Source organism: Pongo pygmaeus, chromosome 4 (genome assembly GCF_028885625.2).
Source record: "Pongo pygmaeus isolate AG05252 chromosome 4, NHGRI_mPonPyg2-v2.0_pri, whole genome shotgun sequence".
NCBI classification, from domain to species: Eukaryota; Metazoa; Chordata; class Mammalia; order Primates; family Hominidae; genus Pongo; species Pongo pygmaeus.
In genome coordinates this window covers 174591002-174612979 of record NC_072377.2, presented here as the reverse complement: position 1 = coordinate 174612979, position 21978 = coordinate 174591002, and the positions used below count along the sequence as shown (strand labels likewise).

The window sequence follows — 21978 nt, the reverse complement described above, 5'->3', positions numbered from 1 at the left end:
TACAGCCTCGACCTCCTTACTGGGCTCAGATGATCCTACCACCTCAGCCTCCGGACTAGCTGGGACTACAGGTGTGCACCATCATGCCTAGCTAATTTTTTGTATTTTTTTGTAGATACGGGGTTTTGCCATGTAGCCCAGGCTGGTCTCAAATTCCTGGGCTCAAGCGATCCACCCGCCTCAGCCTCCCAAAGTGCTTTTTATTCCCTTTTGATAACATCCTGTTACCTATAGAGAGTAAGAAATTTAAGGATAAATCACTGCAGTTTTATTTAAAATTTTAGACAAAATTTAAATCATGTATATAAATACAAAGATGAACATTGGTTCTTTAAACACTGACAAAATCCTGAAACAATATAATGTTTATATTTTTAGCCACGTTTCCTATTTTTACAACATAGTTTACAACCTTCCTATTTTTACAACTAGTTTAAAACTAAGTCTATAAAAAAAAGTACATAGGAAAATATGATTTAAGCGTTCTCAAATACATGGCTCTGAGGGTAGATTACTTGTTTTTATCATTTAATCCATATACAATGCAGCAAATAGATACATTAATTATAACATTTTCCTTCAGTTAATAGTTTATTCACTGTCATAGAAGCTCCATGAAGGGTCATCACTTAAGCAGCTCTCCAGGTTAGAGTCAAGCAAATTCTGAACACTTGGTCAAAGGCACGTGAAAATGCCAGGTTCTGGCACAATGAGTAAATAACCCAGAAGGTGATATACGTCAGATAAAGACAATCTTAAGCACCACAGTAACTTTTGAGGCAAGTGGTACCGTACTCTTATTAAAGAAAAGTCTTTACTGTTGAGGGCACTGGGTCTCTGGAGTAGATTTAGAAGACACATATAGAATAGGGTGTGATTTCTTACAAGTTTCTTTTTCCAATTTGCTTGCAGTTTCTTTTCCTTCTTTAACTTCTGTTTGGAGCTTTGATTCAGCAGCTAACCTACAGGCATTAAAGCATCCACTCTGAATTCAAATGTGGTTATGAAGGATTGAAGAAACAAACCCCCAGTATAATGGGCCTCCAATAAGGCATGGTATTCAAAGAAAAAAAATATAGTTGACTCTAATACTGTAAGAATATCAAGTCACTGGCTCTCTAAAAGTCTTTTTAGCTCAATAGGCTCAATTATTATTATTATTATTTTTTGAGACAGAGTCTCACTCTGTCACCAGGCTGGAGTGCAGTGGCATGATCTCAGCTCACTGCAACCTCTGCCTCCCAGGTTCAAGCGATTCTCCTGCCTCAGCCACCCGAGTAGCTGGGACTATAGGTGTGCACCCCCACACGCAGCTAATTTTTGTATTTTTAGTAGAGACAGGGTTTCACCACGTTGGTCAGGATGGTCTTGATCTCTTGACCTCATGATCCACCTGCCTCAGCCTCCCAAAGTGCTGAGATTACAGGTGTGAGGCACCACGCTGGGCCAATTATTTTTTAAGTCTAAATAATATCTTTAAAAAGTCATGGCAAGGTCTAAATTAAAGAATTAAAATATGACAGGGCACCTGTCATGATAAGCACACCTAACACAAAAACTGAAATGTTACAGCAATATTTTAATGTTAACATGACATACAAAAGACAAAAATAACATGGAATCTTGGGCTGCATGAATAGATGTCTATTTGTTTCATATTAAAAAATTGAGTTTCAACTAGTAGAATAAAGAAAAGATAAACAGTAGAGAGATATTCTTAAAGGCATGTAAAGATTCTTGGTAACAAGAACACCAATTAGTTTTGTAAAGCATGCAATAGTGAAGTTCCCAATAAAAGCCATATTTATTTTTCCAAAATTATCTTAGGATTGTGTATCTAAGTTAAACAGGCAGAAAACAAAGAGTTGGAAACATCTTAAGTTAGCAGATGGACTCACACACACACACACACACAAATGTTTCGTGGTTATTTTATTTTTTGTTTAACTAACAAGACAAAAAGTTTCCAACGTGCTACTTGAGTCAATTAGCCACATACATTTGCTTAAGTGATTTTTTATCAAGCAAAAAAAGGCAGAAAAAGGAATGAAGACAATACAGATAGCAAGGCTGGCACTTATCAATTCTGGAAATCCACCTCTAGAAATATACACTGGTCAAGGATGTTTATACAATGCATCACATATAAACAGGCATAATCTGCTGGATTCATTTCAGAACTCTTTGAAACCATGGGTATGCGGCAGACACTCATTTGAAGTTACTTTTTCCTTAAGAATGGCAAGCTTTTATTTTATGTGACTCAAAGGTTATAACATTATATAAAAATCCAAGGAAGGAGTAATAAAATTCCTATGCCTTATAATAACAGCAGCTAACATTGTTAAAGTGCTTTTACTGTTGACTATTACATTTAGTAGCACTGAAGACTTGGAGAGAAATCAGATAAAACATATAAGGAAGCCCTTTTACATTGGGCTGTCTTACTCTCTCTACTCAAATGCACATTAGTAAAATGTCTTATTAATCTGTCTCTACTCTCTAAGACTAATGTAGCCCTAGTAGCACCTTCAACATCTCATTTCATAGGAGATAATCCAGGCTAGCTATTGGCACATCTTTTTGAAAGTCTAGATATTTGTTTTAAATGCCTCTAACAATCCCATTGCATGCAGACATCCTTCATCTTTCTTTTACTTTCTTCAATTTCCTCATTCACTTCTCCTGCTGCACACATCCAGAACTGGAGCCTCAGCCACTGCTACTTACCTTTCCCTTCCATTCACTTTCTCGTACCTTCTGACCTCGATTATTTTTATTTTTTTAAAGGACAAAGCCCTTGGGACATTAATTCCTTCAGACACACATATCTGACACTATTTCTTTTAGTCACAAACTCAATTATGCAGAAACTAGGGCTTTCAAGTTTTGGAAACAATGAAAATGAGTTAGCTTTGATATGTAAAAATGTCAAAATAAGTATTAAAGCCCATTTTTGAAGGCCTAGGATAAGCAACTTCAAAAGACATAAAAAATTCACCTAAGTTTCCTAGAAGGCTGAAATTTCTTAGACTACTGGAAAGCCCTTTGAGACAGTAAGTTAATTTTTCTTTCATGGCCATGCTTGAACCAGGAGAAAAATAACAGTACATTTATTCAAACTGATAAAACATTCAGAGACGTGTTAGACTGTGATATTCCCTTTCATGAAACAGAAACGTGTAACTTTTTAATGTGATTGCCTTATTCAGGAGTCCTTTCCCTTTCCAATCAGTTTAGTCTTTCTTAAAGTTCTGGAAAAGTTGAAGGTAGGTAGATGAAACTGAGGAATTATACTGCATGCAATTGTAAGAAAGTAGATAAAGAAACAGACAGCACAGTTCATACAGCGAGAGAGGAGAGATGGAGAGGTCTGCTGGCTGCCTGGAAGAAAAGAGGACACTGACCTGGGAGAGTTAGGGGTGTTTCCACTTCTTTCACTTAAGGCTTCAGCGTCAGCGGGAACTCCTATGAGTCTCACACATTTCTTTTCCTTCTTTAGCTGCATATCCACGGGCAGATTTTTGTGAGGAGAGAGACTGACTACTGGTGTGTGTATAGAAACTGATTTTTCTAATTGCAAGTTGTTATCTTCTAAACTGTTAGGGCAGGACTGTGTCTCCTCTTTCTGAGGTGGTAATCGATAAACTTCTCCCCCGACAGCACTGTTGTTGACACGTGCATCTTTAGAGGTGGTTATATCCACAGGCAGCACCTCACGCCTCTTTTTCAGTACAGGCACTTCAACTGTCTCTGAGAATAAAAACGAGTGGGGAAAAGAAAAAATCTAAGAAAGCAAAGACACAATCAACACAAGAAGCCAGAACTAGTTATATGTATACCTTTTTCCATTCTTTTAAAATGCAACCATCTCCTCACTGAAATGCATCGTTTGTTTCAACCTTTTATTCTTTATCATGGAATCTATATAAACTACATATTTTAAAGTTTATTTGGCTATATATTTTTCCTTGGGAATTCAATATTTTGACTCTAGGCATGAATGCTTCAGTGTTCTCTCTTGGTGTTTTGAAAAAGGTGGTTCATAAGATCTCAGTGTGGAGATGAAGAGACAGTGGCAGAGTTGAGGTTCGAATCCTAATCCTTGTATTTGGCAGCCATGTCTTTGGGGAATTATTTAACCTCTCTGAGCTTCATTTTATCTGTAAAATGGGGATTAAAAGCACCCACTTCACTTGGTATTGTGTGTTAGAAGGATTAAATGATAAGAATAGGCCAAACTTTCTGAATATTGGTAATATATGCCTGTTAGCTCTACCTACAAAATATAAGCAGAATCAGACTACTTTTATGATGGATACTTCCCTAGTCCAATCCTATCATGTCTCATCAAAGACTACTGCAATATCTTCTATCCTCATGGCCTAATACCATTCTATCTAAACAGGTCATACACACAGCCACTGAATTAACTGCTCTAATATCTTTTCCCTATGACCATTATCAATGTGTTTCATTTTCAAAATCAAAATGTTAGTGGAGTCTGAGGAACCCTGGTAGCACAAGGGGTTGCTGTTTTTGCTCTACATTGTTGCTTTTAGGCCATGATTTCCCCTTTTTCTGGCACTGCTCCTTTGAAACCCACATTATCAGGATTCACTACCCTGCCTCCTGTCTATTTGCTGTGTTCAGTTCAACAGATGTTTGAAATTCATAACAGATAATTCTTAATCAGGGGAACCTATCAGAATCATGGAAGAAACAAAACGAGTAAGAGCAAGAGAAGCCTTTTAAAATTGTGTAAAAACCTTCCTATTTTTGGCAACCTCCCCACTATTGTTGAGAATCATAGCAGTTCACTGAGACAATACGAAGAGAGACTGAGGCATGTGCAGAGTGCAGGGACAAAAGCTTGTTGAGAATCCTTAACCTAAAACATGTAACACTCTTTTAGGGAAGGGGTGCTGTAGAACCATCACATTCTTAGACTCCTTCACACTTGGCCTTTTGTTTTTGAATTTACATACAGTAAACTTCACTCTCTGTAGTATGTAAGATGCAGAGACTGTATGGTTAGGCTACTTTCTAGCTCAGTCATTAAACTTGCTAGATATTCCCTAATATGTTTCACTGTTCTTTCCTTTTTCCCCCCCTTTTGGTGGAGAATGGGGTCTTGCTATATTGCCCAAGCAAATCTCAAATTCCTGGGCACAGCTATCCTCCTCCCTCTGCCTCCCCAAGAGCTGGGATTACAGGCACGAGCCACCATGCCTAGCTAACTGTTCTTCCTTAAGAAAAGAATTCCCAATATTTAGTTATGAACATGGTCCCTGAGAATCAAGACTGCATTTCTCAGCCTTTCCTGTCAGCAGGTGAGGCTGCATGATTAAATTCTGCTCAACGGGATGGCAGCAGACCAACAAACACAAGAAGCCTGAATCTTGATACCATGGAGTGCTTTCCCAGTCCTGGGAGGCCTCCTCCAGACTTCCATCAGAGGCAGAGATAAAGACCCACCTTTTTAAAGTCTCCATTACTTTAGATATTCTATAAACAGTCCTACCTCTTATAGCTTCCAAACATCAGCTGCTTCAACATAATTAAACTATTAGGTATGACATAATATACTGTAATCTTAAAACGGGAAAGTCTCAAATCTCAAGTTTCTACTATACAGTATGATGAATTTAGATATCCAAAAACGATACATGTTATATTCATGCACACCCAGTATCCAGTTCTCTCGGAATTTTCCTACCTATTTTACACAATAAATTTGCTTTATTAACTATAGGTATATAACTACAAATGAGTTTGTAACAGATTTGCATAAAACTACAGTAAGAAAATAATTTGATATAATTTCTCAGGATTACTCATAATTTAAAAGACAAAAATATATGAGACATACATACCTTCAGGTTCATATTTTAGTTTCAATTCATCTAGTTTAGCTCTCAGTTTCATATTTTCACTTTCTGAAAGCTGGAGGCATCTTTCATTTGCAAAAAGTTTTCGCTCAATATCTAGAGCCCGTTGGCTCTCAAATAATGCTTTCATTCGCTGTATGGACAATTCACCTTTAGTGCTTTCAATTTCTTTGCTATGATAATAAAAAAGGAGAACCAACGAGTATTAAAACAGCATATAATAAGTGTAGTGGCATAAATATTTCATTGCATATTTGAATTCTTAGTTAAAAATACATTTTTCTGGGGTTTTTAGTAACAAAGAAACAATAAACAATTTAAATAATCCTTAACAACAGTAGTGTTAAATTTAAAAAATACTCATGCATTCTTGAAAGGAAATGGACAAAGGAGGAAATAGTCTTTCAAATGTATTCACGCATGAATATCTGCACAAAGATATTTTTGTTACCTTTCTTTTCGGAAAATTTCCTTTGGCAATTTCAAAAAAACTTTGTAGTCACTGACACTACTATAGTAAGCAAGTGACATGTCCATCTTTCCATCCACCAACCCAGACACTTACTTTAAGTTATCCAGCTTCATCTGAAGTAAATCTGTATAATAGGTGTTATCTTCCAGAGCACCAGAGTCGACTGAAGGCTTAGATTCCATACTTTCATATAAATTCTTAAAAAAGCAAAAATTTGTATTACTTAAAATAAATAACAAATAAGGTTAGTGTATGTTTATTAATAATAGCACCATCACTTCCTGAATTTATATCCCTTGGCGTGTACTACGCTAAGAACTACCCATTTAACTTATTTGCCTTCTGAAGTAGGTAAATAATTAACATTCCTCTCTTACAGATAAGGAAACAGGCTCCGAATGCAGAGGAAAGTAAACCAAGAAGAGAGAATCGGAACCCAAATCTGACTCCAAGGCCTAGGCTTCTAGCCTTACCTACATGCTCTGCCTTCCCTCTCCTGGCTTTGAAAATAGAAAAATAAATGCCTGCTGGATTGAGTTCTGGCCTTTGCAACAAAACCATAAACTGGAAAAATATGACAGAAAGATGAGAGCCTTACATTTATATTTCGTGTCGCCCTCTTCTGAGGTTCTTCCCCCCACCCCAGGCAAGAATGTAGTGCAAGCTCTTCTGAGACTGATGGAAACTATACATTTCTCTAGTGGGATAAAAAAGGTAAATCTGCTTAAAAACTTGAAACAATTTCAGGTTATAAATAAAGTTCCCCTGATTTAAGGCCATAATTTTCTTTTTTTTTTAAATTTTTTATTTTTTTTATTTTTTAATTTTTTTCTTCTTCTTCTTCTTCTTCTTCTTCTTCTTCTTCTTATTATTATTATTATTATACTTTAGGTCATAATTTTCAAAGTATAGTTCTGGGGCCACTGATGGAACACATAAGGCTGCCAATTTAACCAAATTTGTAATTCTTTCAACAGTTTTTATAAGACACAGAAATAAAGTTATGTAAACTTAATTAAGATTTTATGACATACTAATGGCTACAATTTAGAATGCCTAAGAGGTTATTAACATTTACAAAAATTTGTCATTTAAAACTTTAGTTCATTAGGAGGTTAATGAAGATATCAATGTTCCGTAAGTTAATTTATACAATCTTAAATTGCATGCAATTTTAATAGAAAGCCAACAAGCTTTTTTTGGTGCTAGACAAGATGTTTGTAAATGAAAGCTAACATTCAAAAATAGACAGGAAAACACTGAAAAATAAAAAGTACAGTGAGGAAATAGTCCTACCAGATAAACATACTTAAAAGCCTTTATAATTAATAAAACAGTGTGGTACTGACACACAGAGAAGCAGACCAATGGCATAGACAGAAAATTTAGAAACAGACTCAAGTATATAGGGAAACTTGATGTATGATAAAGGTGTCAACTCAAATCACTGGGATCAAGATTGATTTTGTAACAAATGACTCTGGGACAACTGTCTACTTATTTAGAAGAAGATAAAATTAGATTTATACCTCAAATTATATACAAAAATGAACTTCAATGGGGATCAGATCTCTAAATGTAAAAAATGAAAAAAAATGAAACCACCCATGTACTAGTAGAAAACATGGGTGAATTCTTGAACACACACAAATGCTTACACAAATACCATTCTCCACTAAAATAAACCAATGTTCCTTGAAGAAATGCTAATCCCAGAAGTGGGGCAGGTGAGCTAGGAAAACCTTGTTGTGCCATAGAGTAAGGAAGTATTCAAGTAAGAGCACTTTGACTATCAAATCTGGGACAATTTGAGTATCAGAGTAAATAAAGTAAGCAATGGATTATAACTCATAGGATAAAATAAGAATCCATGAGGCTATACAGATATAAATAAATGAATGAATAAGTGAGGAAAAAGATTTTTCTCTTCTGTCCCTGTATTAAAATTCCAACTAATAAATATAGAAGAAGTGATGGAATTACTCATTTAGCAATCATCACAGAATTATGTTTCAGGCAAGAATCACCAATGGATGTTTAAGTATAAGGAGAAACAGGCATTTACTTAGTCTCAAAGTATCTCCTACAAGATATTTATTAATAATTTAAACTTAAAAAACAAACCAAATTTTAAGGTATTCAAATCAAAATTTGGATGTGTGTTTTTTTAAGTGTTATACATACCTTAAATTTCTCCAGATTTCTAATTTCACCTAAAAGATGTTTTATTTCACCATTCTTCTGTTCCAACATGGCAAGCAACCGTTCCTGCTGCTCAAATTCAGTTTGAGACCCTTTCATCTGTAGCAACGTGGCGATTTGTAACTAGAAAAATAAAATTACCCCCTCTAATTAAGTGAGAGAAAGGTTCTAACAACTACTTTTTTGATACAATTCATAATTTGTACTATATTACTTTGAACTCATTTTGGAAACTAACTAAATTAGCTATTTCTAATCTAATAAGAAATTTTTTTTGTAGACGTAACATTTGAATACTTATTTTGACTACTTATGAATGATAACTGAAGTCTGTAATGTAATTATTTGTACTTCTGTGAAACATAAAACTGACTTGCATGGCTATGGTCTGAAAGCACACCACTGAACCGGTAAGTAAGCCTGGCCAAATGCTGCAGACTGCTTATCATAAGCACTCACTCTTATTAAGGTTCTGATGGGTTTCTCAAAAATTTTAATTAACTTTAATTAAGTGAGGAAAACCAAGCTACTGACAGCCACAAATGTTAGATTCACAAATGACATGAAAAGCAAAGATAAAAGGCTATCTTGGTATACTGGGGTAATCTTCAATATACCATGTTTTAATTTTTTTAGAGCAGCACTCAACTTACCTAATTACACCTCCCCCACCCCAAATCTGGAGTTACAAAGCTACCAGAGGGAAATTAAGTAGACTCTAAATCTAGCATTTCTTTCTGCCTTTGGAAATTTCTGGAGTTGAAAAGAGTGCCTATTAGTTTAAATATAGTTTTGAGTAAAGCAAGCAATGATATGAGGTTGCAGATGACTTTTAACATTTTAAAGGATATCCTTTTTGTTCCTGTTTCAGATTGGAGGCTAGGCCCACTTAGCCTAAGATTCACAATGCTTCTAGTCTCTAAAGATAGTTTGGGATATCATGCAACATTGGTAGATTAAAAGTAACCCCAACAAATACTGTAAGAAAACTAAAGTAAACGTGAGAAAATTTATAAAGAAATACTTCCCAGACAGGGGAGAGTCTCAGGAAATGAGGCAGCACAGTCTGGAAATCCTTAGAAATAAAATTCACAGCTGTTGTTCATTAAACACTCATTTGCTAAGCAGCAGGTAAGTATTTTACTACACTTTCATTGAACTGTAGGACAATTCTAAGAGGGGGTTCTATCATCTCCACTTAATAGATGAGGTACTGATGCTTTGAAAGTTAAAATACTTATCCAAGGTCACAGAGCTAGCAAGTGACAAAACTATGATTCAAACCCAAATCCACCTAACTCCCAAGTTTAACCATTAACCTTTCCCATTTCTTTGGCAAAGCCCATCATTCTGAATAAAAGGAAGGAAGCCTTTTCAGATTCCAATTACTACCTCAGTAGAGTGAGGCACAATGGATGAGGGATCAGGATTCTAAGGACTGTTACAATACTGAAATCTTTCTAATTTCCACATGTTTTTCTGCTACCTCTTATTTGGCTAGAATGACAACCAACAAAACCCATAAAATTAAAAGGGTCTATGTGCTTGACTTGAGGGGCTACAAGGAAAGGGAACCCTGAATAATCCAAATTTCACTCCATAATAAGCCTTGGTGAAAGAGCAGAGGAATGGTGAGGCAGCGAGTTTCAGCTGAAGTAGGAACCCTAGGGCTATGCTTGGAAAGAAATCAGGCCAAGAATAAGAAATAAATTCTTCTACTCCACAAAGAAAGATTAAAGTCAAAGCTAGTGAGTAACCATTAAAACAAACAAACAAAAATCACTGCTAAATATACTATTACTAAATATTTATTCCAAGATTTTTAAAGTATAAATGAATCTTTTAATTTCAAAACTGATTTTTTGAAATCATGCAGTTCTAGAAATAACTACATAAGTACACTCCTTGCAGAAAAAGCTAGTTTCTTTGATGTATTTGTACATGTAATGCTGACACAAAATGTTTAATAAACCTTTGAAAGTTCTATACCTTCATTCTCTGCATCTGTTCTCTGTTAAATACATTTTGCTTCTTTAGTGACTGATACTTGACTTTCATACTGATAAGCTGACGTTCCATTGCTGCCCTTCGATCTTCCACCTACAAAATATTAACATGCTTAATTGTTCTGGTAGTAAATGAAAATACCAATTTAGTAGTTAGGATACTTATAAGTACCTCTGCAAACAAAGAGTTGCCTTTACTATTGGGATCCAAGGCTTGCTGGAGTGCCTGGTCCAACTGTACCTGAAGATCCTGATTTGCTACACGAGCTTTCTAAATTCAAAAGAAAACAATATAGGCAACAGAGATTAGATTAGCAAGAAAATAAGTTATGATAAATGAAAATATGATGTTACTGTAATCATAGTACCTCCAGGGCATTATAGTAAGAAACTGCTTCTTTCTCTCGCTCCTCTTTTTCCTCTTTAAGCCGGTCTACCTGGCGCATTAGGTTAGCAATAAGAAGTTCCAGCTGTTCTTGTCTGTATTGTAGTTCATTCACTTCTTCTTTGAGGGTGGTCTATTTAACAGGAATTGAAAAGGAGGAAATTCTCTTGAATAATCTTTCGTTTGGCAGCTGCTCAGTTTATCTCAGTTGTGGTTCACATCCAAAATTAAAACTAAAGAACCAGTCAAAAGTTGTCAGGCACATACTAAAATAATAGAAATTACTAGTACTGTTACATTTTTCAGCAAGAAAACAAACGGCTTTAGAGACTGCCCTTTTTCCTCTATGAATTTCAGGCTTTAATTTTTAATTAACCTTAGCTTTCAATGAAAAAACCAAGTTCACATGCATTTCAACTTCCACTGAGCCAACGTTTTACACTGGGCTCTTATGATAAAATCTGGGATCAGAGTATATGCCTCTAAATTCTTCCAGAGATTTCAATAATCTAAAAGAAAGGCTGCCTTACATAATCATATAATCTAAGGTTATATTACGAATGAAGTCATCCACCTAAAAAAAACCCCATTTTTTAATTAGTTAGACGCAAGTTAGGTCAAAAAATGTTTCAGCCTTCAAACTAGCTCTTAAGAATTATTACCAAAACATGTAAAAATATGCCAGAGAAAAAAAGAGAAAACCCTGAGAAACACATGCCATTAAAAATTACCTTCATACTCTCCATTTCTGTCAGCTCAATTTGAAGAGCCAGCATCTCTGAAGACATGCTTTCCTGCACACGTTCAGACATTACGCGCAGTTCCTCTGACTTACAAGAGAGGAGTTCCTTCTGATGATCTACCTGGTGCTTCAGCTGCTTTTCACTAAGCCTGGCTTCATCTAATTCCACTTTCAGTTTTTCTATCTAAAGCCAAAAAAAAAAAAAAAAATTCATAAATTGAAAGTCATTTTCTTTCTAAAAAAACATCACTGATTGAACTGATTGAACCAAACTTACTGAATGATGATACTATTGGAGTTTCCTATTTGCCCAAGGTTAGGCATCTTTTAACAGATAGTGACACACCTTGTTTAATAAACATAGAAATAATCCATGAGTAATCAGGGTGGGTCTGGATGCTTCAGAAGCAATCTGGAGGCACTATGATGCTGACCACTTGGCTACTGTGTGACGAATGAGTGGCATGAAGAGAAACAATGGAAGCAAGCAACCTGGTCAGAAGACTACAGCAGTAGTCCAGAGAAGAGATGATGAAGGTCTGGATTGGAGTGGCAGTAGCATCATAGATGTTTTGTAGGTCAAGTTCTTAGAACTTGATGAATTTAATGTGAAAAATAAGAGAAGAAAAGGTACTGAAAAAAACTCCAAATTTTGGCATAAGTGATTTGAGAAAATCAGTAAAACAAAATATTTCACTAATGTACTCTTTGCTCCACAAAAAAAAAAAAAAAAAAAAAAAAGCCATCTCTATAATTAGCCTTACCTCAGTCCCTGAATACTCCCTTTATTACTCTTTTTTGTTTAGGTGATGAAAACTATCACAAAAATAAAAATAACAACCAGAGGGGGAAAAAAGCACATCATTATCAGTCATTAGGGCCTCAAATCCGACTAGTTTCAGACAAGCTGGATGATATTACCTGTCAGAGTGGTATGCAAGATGATTATATATTACACAAAGGTATATTTAGATAGCTATGTTTGTTTTAGTGTATACTACGAAAAAATAAGCAAGCTTAAATATGTAATTTTGGCCAGGCATGGTGGCTCAGGCCTGTAATCCCAGCACTTTGCGAGGCCAAAGCAGGCAGATCACGAGGTCAGGAGTTACAGACCAGCCTGACCAACATGGTGAAACCCCGTCTCTATTAAAATACAAAAATTAGCCGGGAGTGGTGGCACACACCTGCAATCCCAGCTACTTAGGAGCCTGAGGTGGGAGAATCGTTTGAACCCAGGAGGCGGAGGTTGCAGGTGAGCCGAGATCATGCCACTGCACTCCAGCCTAGGCGACAGTGTGAGACTCTGCCTCAAAAAAAAAAAAGGAGAAAAAAAAAGAGGAATTTCATTGATGTTTCTTAAAATCAGTAAACATTTAAAGAGAGTCAATGAGAAATTAAGTAATAGTATAGGTGGCATACAGAAAAAGAAAAATCTTAGAGGCTGCTATACAAAAAGCTGAAAATTGGGTAACAGACTTCTGAGAAAGGAGGACAAAAGTCAGGCAAGTTTTGGTAGACAGTGTCTGGAAAAGTCAGAGTATAGACTATACACAAAGCAGATCCATGATAAAAAGTTCTGGATTCCTTAGAAGCAACCTGAAAGCGTTGGGTAGCTGGGAAAAGGGAAAACCACTGACCAATCATTTATCTTGCATTTATGTTTGAAATGGAGCCAGTGTAACATGCTGTTAGACTATGTAGTGATTCAGTAACCCAGCCTTTGGAGTCAGACAGCCTCAGTTCAAATCTAGATGGAGAATTTCTAGTTCTTGAATTGCATCCAATTTACTCAGTCTGTCTAAACACTGGCTCTTTCATCTGGTATATGGAGATAATAATGGTACCTTCCCACATAATTATTGTAAGAACTGGATCACATGTATTAGTTTATCTTCAGTAAACAAACTATAAAGTGTCATTTGTAATACACATTAACTAGTAAGAAACTACTGGTCTGTTTTACAGAATTACAAAGCATACCACTGACTGCAGGGAAGGCTAGGAGACCAGGCTTTCTGCAAGGGGCTGCTGTACCCACTATCAGCAAAGAGGCCATGCTAGTCACTAAACTAAACCTTCACAAATATCCAGCAACCAAAATTAAATAATTGTATTTAAGTAGTAGGATATAATTTATACAAGTCCCTTAGACAAACTCTTGTATCTCAGTGTTCCCACCCCCAATATTAAGATAATGAAGACTTAGATCTTGGCTATTTTGCAAAGCTGACACTTAAGAAAATCTTTATCATCTAAAGTTTACAGATGGCTGCATAAATATGGACTATTTTGCGCTGAAAAACGCAGATATCCCAACCTTAGTTCTTAGTTCATTCACTTCCTGTCCATGGCTTCTGCTTAGTTGTTCTTCCAATTTCTCCAGGTGCATTTTTTGTTGTTGTTTAATAGCTTCACATTCGCAGCTCAAACTTTCTAACATTCGACTCTTGAGTTCAACTTCTCTTTGAAGGGTATATTTTTCTTGTTCATAACTCTGAAAACAGATTCAATTACAATTCAATTACATAAAAATAGCCTAAAGCCATTACATATAATCAGTTTTCAACTTCAATTGTTTCATTCTTATTTCAAGCATTTGCTGCTTTCCAAATAACGAAGACATGTTAAACCTGGAATAACTTTGTAGTTAATCAGTCTTAATAAACCCCTGAGATGTATTTCGAGACTATGTTAAACCCATGCAAGGGATACCTTACTGCTTCCGTGCCTTGTCAAGAAGTAAAATGTGCTCCATGGTATGTCAACACGTCAAGTCAAGTAATCTCTGCTAACAACAAAAAAAGATTTACCAGCACTTAAGCTTTCCTCATGAGAATTATTAGTTTGATAATAAGATGCTCTACTTGTAGCTCTGAACACAATGTAGTAGTAATAATAGTTGAAAAAAAAAGAAATACTGAATTAGCCTTTACTTTCAGAATGTAGTCATCTGAGAAATGTTCACAAAATGTCTATCAAAATGAATGCAGTGCTGAGACAAAAGGAGTAATTAGAAGGGCTTTTGCTTACTCACAGGGAAGTTTAGACATTAAAAAGGTTATGAGTATGAACTCCTTCAAGAGGCTTTAAAAAATGATAAAATATTCCCCTCAAAAACGATTTTATTTTAAAGGAAGGCAAAGAGTATTAACTGTTAAACACTGAAATATAAGTTATGACTCCAAATGATTAAGTATAACAGTTTTATTTTCTATTAGTGATATTTGTAATCTTTACTTTGCCTTTATGACTTTGCACTCAGTTCTTGGTTTACAACAGTACTATGTAGAAACACAAAGGTTGCCATCACTAGTTATTTTTACCTGCTACAGATATTTTTTACCTGCCATATTTACAATGTTGAGATTCAAGTTTAAATATGCTACTGAGCATTTGCTAAATTACCCAGATTTATTCATTCATTCTTTTAAGAAATAATTGTGTGGCAGGCATTCAGGATAGTGAACGAGGCATACAAGATTCCCTCTCTCATGGAGTTTATAATCTAGAGATAATTAGCAATGCAGATAATTAAGAGTGAATCAGGGCCGGGCACAGTGGCTCATGCCTGTAATCCCAGCACTTTGGCAGGCTGAGGCAGGCAGATTACTTGAAGCCACGATTTCAAGACCAGCCTGGCCAACATGGTGAAACCCCATCTCTACTAAAAACACAAAAATTAGCCGGATGTGGTGGCACACATCTGTAATCCCAGCTACTCGGAAGGCTGAGGCAGGAGAATCTCTTGAACCCAGGAGGTGGAGGATGCAGTGAGCCAAGATTGCGCCACTGCATTCCAGCCTGGGTAACTAAGCGAGACCGTGTTTCAAAAAAAAAAAAAAAAGTGAATCAGGGCAACTTTACATTACATAGTAAGGGTTGGCCTCTCTGCTGAGGTGACATTTAACTGAAAGCTGAAGTCTGAGGACTCAACCCAAGAGCAGTGAGGGGCAAACAACTCAAAAACAGGCAATAGCTGGTGTAAAGCCCATAAGGGAGGACTAGTATAGTCAAGAATAAGGCAAAGCAGTTTGAGGTGAGGTCAGAAGCTTGGCAGGAGTCAGGTCACATAGGGATCTACAAATCCAAGGATGGAGCTCAGATCAGAATAAAATCAGAAGCTGTTGTATGGTTTTTAGCAGGGCTGTGGCATGACCTTTGGTGTATTCTTCCATGACCACTTAGACTCTGAGTGAAGAATGAATGGCGTGAATGGCAACAATGGAAGCAGGCAACCCGGACAGAAGGCTACATTACTTGTCTAGGAGCGATGATGGTGATCTGGACTACAGTGCCAGTAGCAAAGATACATGCTTTGTAGTCCAGTTCTTAGAACTTACTAATGAGTGAAATGTGAGAAATAAAGGGAAGATATTGACTAAAAGTTCTAGATTTTTGTATATAAAGAAACCAAAAATATACCAAAAATCTTTATATACCAAAGATTTTTGGTGTTCAAGAAACTGAATGCTATTACATTTACTAAATAAGCTAAAAAAAAATGTAAAAGAATATTTGGTTAACGGACAGGGAATTCACTCTTCTGTCTGTGTTAAGTTTGAGAAGTCTATTAGTGGGCAGTTGAACACAAACCTAGATTTCAGAGGGGGAACTAAGGGCTTGGTGTAGTGTCATGGGGCACTTAGATGTTTAGAGGTGTAAAACAAGCGAGGTCATCTAGGAAGTGTCCAGACAAAGCAAAATCTGGTAGTAAATGTGGCAAAGAGAGTAATGATAACTTGATCTTTCAAACTCTGAATATACTAGGTTGGAAAGAATAACAGGAATTCATTTAGTTCATTTTTTTTTTAACAGGGACGGGGCAGGGTGGGAACTAGATCTAAAATCTTCAGAAAAGAATAAACTACTACTACTATTAATTACTAAACAGGACAAATCTTCAATAGCTAAGCACACTCTTGCAGACAGAGGAGTCCAGAGTCCTACCTCAGTCATGGTCATCATTTCATTACGACATTTATCCAGTTGATTCTGTAATTCATTTTGACTCTCTACTAGTTGTAAACCATACTGTGCAGCTTTTAGTCGCTCTTCTTCAGCCTCTTTGAGCCTGCATCGAAGATTTGCGATTATATCTGCCTCCATGTTCTCTTCTTTTTTTTAGCCAACTGTAAATAGAGGAAATAAAACTACTTAAGCTTATACAAAAAACTCCATGCAATAATATCAATAATAGAAGAAATATATCTACTCAATACTACTGCTGTATAAAAACATTAAAATTTTCTTCCTGACTAATAAGTAGTCAAATTTGCATTCTTGTTCCAAGAGCAAGAACTGTTCTGACAATTCTGTTACTGATTTGGGATCAAAAATTAAAGAGTGGAATAGAATACGTTTAATTTTGCTTCTAAACAGTTCACCATCAGAAAACTGTTTAGTTGTTGTATGCTAAGCTTCCAATACGTTAAGGTAAGGTTGGTCTCATAATTGGACCACTATCCATATAATCAAAATTAAGGGAATAACAAAAAAAGTAATCAAGAAACCTCATAGTAGCAGTTATGGTGGCTCATGCTTGTAATCCCAACAACTAGGGAGGATTACTTGAGGCCAGGAATTTGAGACCAGCCTGAGCAACATAGCAAGACTCCATCTCAATCAATCAATCAATAGAAATAAGGTGGGGATGGTGGCAAGCCCCTGTAGTCCTAGCTACTTGGGAGGCTAAGGAGGGAAAATTGATGGAGTTAGAGGCTTCAGTGAGTTATGATCATGGCACTGACAGAGCAAGACACTGTCTTGAGAAATAATAATGATAATAACAATAATACCACCAGAAAAGGAAGGTCTGGGTACTATAAATACATAAAATATAAAAAGGCAGCTGTGAATGAGGCTCATAAGGTAAAGTAAGGAATATCATGTCTGTAATTTTTCACAACAGTGTTAACTTCCTGAATATATTAAATCTGCTTTCCTGGAAAGAGATTCACTAGTATTTTTCTAGTTATTCATAAAAGTATGCAAAAATAGAAACCATATCCATAAGAATTAAAGGATGTTGCTTTCATTCTAGATTTATAAACAAAGACTTAAACATTATATATAGAAACGTTCCACTTTAATCAACCTTACTAATTATCCTTTACTATTTGGTCCCAGCCTCCTAAGCAAGACTCAAATTCACCTTTGCCTTCAAAGGGCACCAGGCCATTACAAGATGTTCCCCATGTCTCAAGTCAATGTAGTCATTCACTGAACAAGTATTTCTTGAATGCCTTATATACTAGGTTCCATTCTGGGCAGTTCAGATTCATCAGGGAACAAAATGGATGAAAAAAAAGCTCCTCCCTCATGAAACTTACATTCCAGGAGGGGAAGATAAACAGTAAGTAACAGAATATTAATAAATTAGAAAGGGGAGATAAGAAAAAATAGAACAGAATAAGAATCTGGGAAGAAGAGACAGGTGATGTAACCAGGAGGCAGAAGATGAGAGAATCAGCCATGCAGCTATTTAGAAGAAGAATGTTCCAGCAAGAGGGGAATCCTTAAGGCAGGAAGAAGCCCAGGGAGTGAAATTTGGCTAAGAGATAGTAGAGAGTGGGCAAATCAGGCCATTATAAGGACTTTGGCTCCTACTCTGGGTGACATGGGAAGTCATTCCAAAGTCTGAAGTAGAGGATCTGATACAATTTAAAAGAATCATTTTGGTTGCTATGTTGACTAGTTTAGAAGGGGAACAAGGCTGGAAGCAGAGACCATGTGAAATGGCTCAGACTAGGGTGGCAGCATTGGAGGCTGTGAGAAATGGCCAGATTGTGAAGGTTTTGAAGGTAAGGTCAATAGGATTTTCTGAAAGATATAATTTGGGATGTGTGAAAAAGGGAGAAGTAAAAAATGCCTCCAAGCCTTCTGGCCTGAGCACCTAGTAAAATGGAATTGCTATCAGCTGAAGCACTGATGTAAATAATGTTTTGGAAATAAAATCAGGAATTCGAGTTTTGAACATGAACTATGTCAAGTAGGCAATTGGATATATGAGAAGAGGAATCTTGGCTGGATATGTAAATTTGAGAATTATCAGTCTATAGAGGATAAAAGTATTTAAAGAGAAATGGACCAAAGTATTTAAAGAGAAACTGAACCCTGTTATGAGGTAGGGAAGAAGACAGCGGAGAATCAGGAGTGACCAGTGAGGTAAAGGGAAAACCAGGAGTATGTGTTGTCCTAGAAGGCAATAAACAGTGTATTAAGGAGGTGGGAGTAATCAATCATGCCAGATGCTGCTAAGGCAATTAAGGTGAGAGCAGAGAACTGGCCATTGAACCTGAATTCCTGGAGGTCTCTGGTGACAAGAGCAGTTTTGATATACAGGTGGGGGTGAAAGCCTAACTAGAATGCCTTTGAGAGAGAATGGTAGGAGATAAATAAAGACAGCAAGCACAGGTTTGATGCAAAGGATAACGGATAAACGGAGCAGCAGTTGGAGAGGAAGCAGGGACAAGTTTTTTAATTTATTTTTAAGATGGAAAAAAATAACACTGTTATTTTGTAGGCCATGGGATAAATCCAGGAGAGAAGAAAAACTGATGATCTAGAAGACACTGGAGAATTGCTAGTGATGTCCCTGAATAAACAGGATGACGTTTAATGCAGAGACTGGTTTTAATAGAAGTATGGATATTTCATTTAAACCAAAGTATATGAGTTCGGATGCTGATAAGCAGGTATAGTGGTGGAAGTCTGTGTAAGTAACCTTTTAACTGCTTCAATTTATCAATGAATTAGGAAGCAAGGTCTTTGAGAATGAAGACAAGGGAAGAGATACAGGGTTTTAAGAGAAAAAAAGGTGTTCTAGGTAATCCCAGCTTGGCAGTCACTGCTCTAAAATGCAAGACCTTTTCAAAGCCTGTACATGATAGGGCCAGCCAACTAAATGTTGTACTGTTTACAATAACTTACATTTGTTAAGGATTTACCATTTGCCATGCTAAGTGCTTCAAATATATTATCTCATCTAATTATCTTGATAAGCCTGAGTTAAGTAAATACTGTCATCTCAACTACCAAAATAAAAATAGGGTTAACCTCAAGACATTCCAGCCAGGCATATCCAGAGAAGCCAAAAAAAATTTGCTCTAGTTTATTCAAAAGATTTGCTGGAATTCTTACTGTGTCAGACATTGTGCTAGTGTTGACAACACAATGGTAACCTAAAACAATATTCCTGTCTTCTTGAATCCTACAATCTATTAGTAAAAGACATTAAATCAAGTAATTGAACTATCAAGTTACAAGTATGATAAGTGCAAGAGAGAGATGTATGCTACCTGAGCCTGTAACAAGGGGGAGCTGTCCTAATCTGGGGGGGCAGCGCGTAGAAGCGAACATGGACAAAAAAATTTTCCTGAGGAGGTAACTTTTCAGCAGAGGTCTAACGGATGAGAAAGAGTTAACCTATCAATCTACAAAGAGAGATAGCCGTGGTTGATTAAAAACTACTAATGTGTGACAGACATTGTGCTTGGTGCTTTATACACATTCTTATTCAATCTCAACAACTTCAAGAGGTTGAAGGTATTTCCCTCATTTTACACATGCAAGCTGAGGCATAGAAAGTTTTAGGTAACTTGCTTAGGGTTACCCGCAAGTTAAAAGGCGAAGTGTGATGGGAACTAGAATCTACCTACAAACCCTGGTGCGGCAACCATTTTTCTGTCCTGCTTCTCAAAAATATAGCACACACAAAGCATTTGGGAGACAGGAAACTCTGGGAATCAAACTGTCTGAGTTCTTACCCCGCCTCCACTACTCACTGGCTGCATGAACTTGGACAAGTTATTTAATTTCTTGTTTAATCATCTATAAAAACAAGCGCAATAACACCCACCTAATCGGTTATTGAAAGGATTAAATGAGATAACGAATGAAAAGCAATTAGGGTAGAATCTGACACACGGCTGGGGCAGTGCTGTCCAGCAGAAATATAACGCGAGCCATGTACGTGATTTTAAATGTTCTAGGAGCCATCACGTTTTAAAAAGTAAACACAGATGAAAAATTAATTTACCTATTTAAACAAATACATTAAAAACATTATCATTTCAACATGTAATCATTATAAAAATTATTAATGAGATATTACTCTTTGTGCGCTATCTCTGAAACCCAGTGTGTATCTCCCATCTGCACCATTTCTCAGTGCAGGCTAGAGGCTACCGTACCGCACAGAGCAGATCTAGTGGCGGTTATCGTTTTGAGGACCCGGCAACCGACCCAGCCTTCCATATTTGTCCGGAATCCCTGAGGGGAGCGAGGCGGTCCAACGGAAGATGAGACCGGCTCGGAACCCAGTGTATAAGACCCCAGAGTTCTGGGGAAGGAGATGTTTCAGCTAAAGGCCTCGGCCGAGACCCCGGCCCCTAGCTTTCTTTAGGGCCTGTTCGACCCTCCCCACTGCCGCTCTCCACACCCACCTCCCATCAGGACCCTTGCCCCTACCTCTCACGTTGGTCCCCTGCCGCCGCAGCCAGCGGCTCCTAATGGGAGATCAGGGCGTTCACATTCAGGACGCTAACTCCACAGTCGCCGGCTCATTCACTCAGCTAACCCTCGAGTAAGCGCCTGGGCTTTTTGAATGCAGTTCCCGCGAGAAGTCCCACATCTCACGAGACGTCCGCCCAAGCCGCGCGTAAAGGAAAAACTAAGAGAAACGCCCAATGGAGCGCCCGCCCCCTCCTACAGCTACTGCGCATGTGCAAGTGGCGCACCGTGAGCTTGGCGCAGGCGCAGGTGCAGACGTGGCTCCTTCACATAAATTTTTCCTTGGGCTGGTTTCTTGCATGTCTTCTAAGTATTTGCTTTTAGTTTCCGTGTTTTGGTGTTTTGTTTGTTCGTTTTTTTTTGTTTGTTTTTACGACAGTGCCTTCTAGGGGAACAGTGTCGCTGGGCTGGGCGGTGGAGAGTCACCTTTGGCACCATCGTGCGATCTCATGCACCCTACCAGTGGTAATACTGGCGTTAATATTTGAGTTCCCACCATGTGCTAAAGTTTACAGATTATCTCAGTTAAGCCCACAGCCTTATGAGGCAGATATTACTCCTCGTTTTCTACAGAGAAAAAGCCCGAAGAAAAAAAGTGCCTTGTCCAAGTGGTAGAACTAGAATTGAATGCAGTCTGACTTAGAGTCCAAGCTGTTTGCATGTGTTTTTAATAATAATGTTTTGTAAACCTATAATAATGTTTTACAAAACCTATAATAATGTTTTGTAAGCCTATTCAAAAATCGAAGCGATCAGAAATAATAATA

At 37.1% G+C, this 21978-nt stretch overlaps 1 protein-coding gene across 3 annotated transcripts; it reads right to left on the bottom strand.

The window, feature by feature from the left end:
• Positions 1–245: 245 nt before the first annotated feature.
• Positions 246–21426, bottom strand: SPDL1 (spindle apparatus coiled-coil protein 1). 3 transcript variants are annotated; one of them, XM_054486986.2, is made up of 12 exons: positions 21170–21426; positions 16649–16830; positions 14019–14195; positions 11688–11882; positions 10940–11089; positions 10744–10842; positions 10555–10665; positions 8548–8688; positions 6457–6560; positions 5877–6064; positions 3408–3753; positions 246–962 (listed from the first exon to the last, which is right to left on the bottom strand). In XM_054486986.2, the coding sequence occupies exons 2-12, from the start codon at positions 16805–16807 to the stop codon at positions 815–817; spliced, it is 1818 nt and encodes a 605-aa protein (XP_054342961.1). In that variant the 5' UTR covers positions 16808–16830; positions 21170–21426; the 3' UTR covers positions 246–814. The 3 variants fall into 3 exon arrangements, with proteins under 3 accessions (XP_054342961.1, XP_054342960.1, XP_063521412.1); XM_054486985.2 differs by lacking the exon at positions 246–962 and having other exon boundaries at positions 1913–3753; positions 21170–21423; XM_063665342.1 differs by lacking the exons at positions 246–962; positions 16649–16830; positions 21170–21426 and adding an exon at positions 14414–16594 and having other exon boundaries at positions 1913–3753.
• Between the last annotated feature and the right edge of the window lie 552 nt (positions 21427–21978).

What these genes read in the sequence shown, in the direction of transcription:
- SPDL1 (XM_054486985.2), bottom strand. Translation starts at nt 16,807, where the DNA reads ATGGAGGCAGATATAATCGCAAATCTTCGATGCAGGCTCAAAGAGGCT. An exon ending in CTTACTATAATGCCCTGGAG is followed by an intron (nt 10,843 to 10,939) that starts GTACTATGATTA and finishes TTTTGAATTTAG; the next exon opens with AAAGCTCGTGTAGCAAATCA. An exon ending in AACAGATGCAGAGAATGAAG is followed by an intron (nt 8,689 to 10,554) that starts GTATAGAACTTT and finishes TTATTTTTCTAG; the next exon opens with TTACAAATCGCCACGTTGCT.